Source organism: Protobothrops mucrosquamatus, unplaced genomic scaffold (genome assembly GCF_001527695.2).
Source record: "Protobothrops mucrosquamatus isolate PMUCROS unplaced genomic scaffold, P.Mucros_1.0 scaffold5213, whole genome shotgun sequence".
In the NCBI taxonomy this organism is placed as follows: Eukaryota; Metazoa; Chordata; class Lepidosauria; order Squamata; family Viperidae; genus Protobothrops; species Protobothrops mucrosquamatus.
In genome coordinates, this window is record NW_015391081.1 from 24642 (window position 1) to 29280 (window position 4639).

The 4639-nt window shown below is 33.1% G+C and overlaps 1 protein-coding gene across 1 annotated transcript in view; it reads left to right on the forward strand.

Annotated features, from left to right (window-relative positions):
- The window catches only part of DOCK10 (dedicator of cytokinesis 10), a gene marked incomplete at its 5' end in the record, with an annotated part of 55432 nt that overhangs the window by 22858 nt on the left and 27935 nt on the right, over positions 1-4639 (forward strand). The window contains 3 exons of the mRNA XM_029286826.1: positions 1735-1801; positions 3910-3957; positions 4414-4515. Of these exons, the coding sequence (XP_029142659.1) occupies positions 1735-1801; positions 3910-3957; positions 4414-4515 (217 nt within the window). The remainder of the gene's footprint in view (positions 1-1734; positions 1802-3909; positions 3958-4413; positions 4516-4639) is intronic.

The following is a 4639-nucleotide window of genomic DNA, read 5'->3' on the forward strand; positions in this document are numbered from 1 at the left end:
GGAGGATTTTAGGTAGGGATGATTTTAAGAAAATTTTAATTGACACACAGCTTCGAATATTTGGCTTTTAATTTGGTTTTATGGGGGTTTTTTGTTCTTTGATGTATTTTGTTTGTCTGTTTTAATATGCTGTGCACCGCCCTGAGTCCTACGGGAGAAGGGCGGTATATAAATTAAATTATTATTATTATTATTATTATTATTACAGTTAATAAAGTTATTGTAACAGAATCTTTAAAGCCTGTCACATCCTTTTCTACTTCCACATACACCTAACACAATAGCAATAGCAATAACACTTAGACTTATATACCATCCCGTTGTGCTTTACAGCATTCTCTGGGTAATTAACAATATCAGCATATTGGGCTCAACAATCTGGGTCCTCATTTTACCAATTTTGGAAGAACACAAGGCTGAGTCAACCTGGAGCTCTTTCAGAATTGAATTCCTGGCTGTGGGCAGAATTTCCCTGCAATGCTGCATTCTAACCACTGAGCCAACAGTTGTAATCAAGTTGTTTTGAGGATATTTTTTTATCATACTTTCTAGTTTTCTAGAACTGAGATACTTTTATATCAAAGGCTATATTTTCCTGCTATTCCATCATAACATTTCCTATCTTAAATTAAAAACCATCATGTTTGGTTTTTATTATTAAGCACATGATAAATTATGAAATCCACAAAGAATGGGAACTGAGTTTAATACAATATCTAGTGTGTAAAACGACAGTTTTCTCAATTCTGCTGGTAGGAAATACCCCTTGGAAAATATGACAATAGTGATTAGCTTTGGCTAAATGAGTTCTGACAGATAAAGGTTTTTTTATTTATTTTTATTGTTTTTAAATAGTGACAAAAAAGGGAAACTACAAATCACAAAGTTAATTATGGTAAAATATACACATTATCAAAGATAAAAAGAAATGGAAAATGGGTTCTTTTAAAAAAGTAAAAAAATACAATGTAGGGGAAAAACATGTATCATTTTAGCAGTAAATAATTACAATTCTTTATATGATTATCTAAAGCAATTCTAATTCGAGTACATAAATGTTTCTAAAATATTTATATAACTACATAATCATGTTTTAACCTACTATATTTTATATAAATGAGTTCCATATTTCGTTATATTTGTCCACACAAAGTCTGTGTTTATAGTCAAGCCACTCATATATAGTAACTGTAATCAGGACTTCAACCCATACATTTATCATTTCCAATGCCATAATATCAGTCTTTTGGCCATAGTAATGACACGGGGAACCCATCCACTCTCTTGTTATCTAGGCAATATAGGAACCTCTTCTTCTTGTGCCATATCTGTTATCGGACGTTGGCGATCCTGTTTTTATCAGCAGGCGCACGAAAAAGTGCTGCTGAGTTTTGTCAAACCAGTCCCTTAGATTTTGAACCTCACATTCTTTAATCCACTCATTTCTTAGCATCTGCATATCAGATTGATTTATTGATAACAAACATATATAAAAACTAATAGTAGGGTTTTATTTTAAAAGAATTAACAAGGTTGTTCTAGTATTTCAGGTGTTTCAAAAGCTGAGAATGCTGATGATCCATACAGTGTTGATAACAAGTTGTTACTGTAAATATTGCCATTGGGTTCTATCTGATGGATTATATTCATTCTTAACATACTATAGAGTGTAATAGAGTACGTGATGTAAGAAAATAAATAATATATTCATATGTTTTCATTGTCTCTTCCTAGATACACTGATCTCCTACTGGCAGAGGGCACCATTTACAGAAATAACAGATTTTTTCAGCATTTTAGAGTAAGCTCACTTTGAGGTTTGTTCTTCCAAGGCTGTTGTTGGTATTAATTAAATCAGAGGCAAATCTTATGCTAAAGAATAATTATACATTTCAATCCCCATATTTTTAAGTCTTTCAAAAGAAATGCATATCCCACCTAAAGTTATGCAGTTTAGCAATCTCTCCAATCTTCCATGAATGTTGATATCATGTGGATTTAAATTGTGAAATGTTAATGTTTTTTCTTTACTTAGTTAGTAAAGAATAAAAGAAAAAATCACAATGTACAGTCTAGAAGTATCATAGGTAATATTTCTTGTCTTCAGTCTTTTGTAACTTGAATAAAAAAAACTGCTTATCTTGTCATAGTAGAATAATGTAGAAATTTTATATAATTATGCCAGTGCTTCTCTTTTCCCATCCCATTTTAATTTTTAAAGCATCCATTTTTCTGTATTCATGAAATCTGACAATATTTCACAATCTTACACCCAGTTTTGCAAGCTTTGATTGATCACTGTTGGGAGTCGAATAACTAACTTACATAACTGTGTGTTTGTATGTGTTTGTGTGTGTGTTTGTGTGTTTGTGTGCAGTTGTGCAGCTGTGTATTTGTGTGTCTATATGTGGGTCTGTGGATGTGGGTAGGATCTATGGGTCTGGATCTGTGGATCTGAGTCTATCTGGGTCTATGTCCATCTGTATCTGTGTAGAATCAAATTCTGTCTATGGAAATCATGCATGCCACAATCTCTGAATGATGTCAAGACTGAGAAACATGTTCTAGACATTTTGGACTACAATTCTCATTATACCAGCCTTCATGTTATACTGCTGTTATTGTTAATCCTAATATAATTAAATTGGGGTGCAGATATAATTGAAATTGAAAAAGTCTGGTCTACCATCTCTTAAGTGACAAAATTATATATAGTAACCTAGAACTGAATTCTGTTCAACTGTGTTTACTTCTGTGTAAACAAGCGTGGTTTTTTTGTCAGTTTCTTCTTTTAGCACAACTTTGCATATTATTGTCATCATACATAGGGCTAGCTAACTATATATGAAAAAAATGTAGCAATATTCATTTGCCTTTTTATAAAAGACTAGGAAACCTTAGCCTTGTATGGCCTTTTCTGCTTTTCGTAGTTGATCCATGTTGATTGAGGAGGTTTCCACCAACCTGTCCATCAAACTGTCTCTGTAGGCAATACAGAATAGGGTTATATATTTTCCCAACTGTTATATATTCTCCTGATAAAAAGAATATGGGTTTGGCCTTCTGAAACCGCCTGAAGATCTGGCTTTGCCAACTGTCCAGGGATCCCAATGAGGGTGCATCATTTTGGAGGTGGTCAATAGACTAAGATAAGACCCCACCTCTCCCCCTATGTGCATGATGCTCCCTCCCTCCCTCCCTCTCCATCTTTGCCAATTTTATGCTAAATGAATGTTATTATTTATCATTTTAATGTTTTAATTGGGTTTCATGATTGTAAGCTGCCAAGAGTCACCTCCAAGCAAGAGGAGCAACATATAAGTTTAATAAATAAATAATAAAAGAAAGGAACTTACTGTCTAACTACATTGCAGCAGTAATAGCATTACATAAACCTGAACAGTTGGTATTTCACTGCTTAGGAAATGGAAACTTGGAGTCACGGAAGTGCCTTGTGGGGAAAGGAAACAGCAGAAAATGAGTAACAACTTCACTCAGGCCATTCCAGATAGCGGCCTATACAGTAGCTCTGCTATTGACAGTGGACAGTTTTTATGCAATCGCTTTTGATATTGTACAAGAACAATTTAACAAAACACACAGTTACAATTTGGAAGAGCCTTTCTTTTCACTGCTTGGAAATCTACAAATTATTTATAACACACTTAAATCAACATAAAGCAAACATCTGTCTGCTAAATATGATGGTGAAGTTTGGCTTTTGTGGCAAGAGAGTGAAAAAACAGTTCCTGCATGAAACTAGCACCAATGCAGTTATTTACCCGAATGATTTTACTAATGGAATTCTCATTCTTACCGAACTCTAGCTGTGATATTTTGTGAGAGAAATGAACTAATGCTGTGAAGAAAAACCATTTGAGATTGTTCCATTTTTTTTTAATCTTTTAGGGTTTGCCTTCAGAATTTCAGATATCTAGGAAAACGAAATATAGTAAGGTAATGTTTTATTTATCAAACAAGTAGCAAAATATTTGAAGTACATATGTAACTACAAGAAACTTTAGTATGTGTGTGTATTGAATCTAGATGAAGATGAGGATGAATTACAATGAATCCTAGTTCATAAAGTTCCAAAATAAATGCTTTTTGTGAATTTTCATTAAGTGCCCATAAACTTTTGCATAAGAACAGGCTGCAAGTATAAAACATAACTGACTTTAATGGAAGTTTAGTTTAATGAGATAAATAATATGGATTCTGTTTGGAAATCTTACTATAAAGTTTTCATAAGAATTCTTCGCTATGAGACCTATTTTCTAATAATAGAATATGATTCTGATATAAATGTCATATCGGTAATAGAATACAAGACCTTTTTTGATAAATTTTCCTAATATTTATAGTAATAAATGATATTATAATGCAGTTTTAAATTTTATTCTCTTTTATCAGGAAAATTGCTGCTGCAGTTAAGTTTGTTCAGACCACCCGGAATAATGGAACATTGAAAGGCTCCAGTTCATCCTGTCAAACCTCTGGACTTCTGCCACAGTGGTAAGATTTAACAAAATACATGGAGGGTTAATGCAAAACAGCCATGATGGCTCAACAGAGGCTAAGTATGTATATTGTTGTTGTACACCATTGAGAATCTGGAAGGATTCAACAGCAGGTAGAT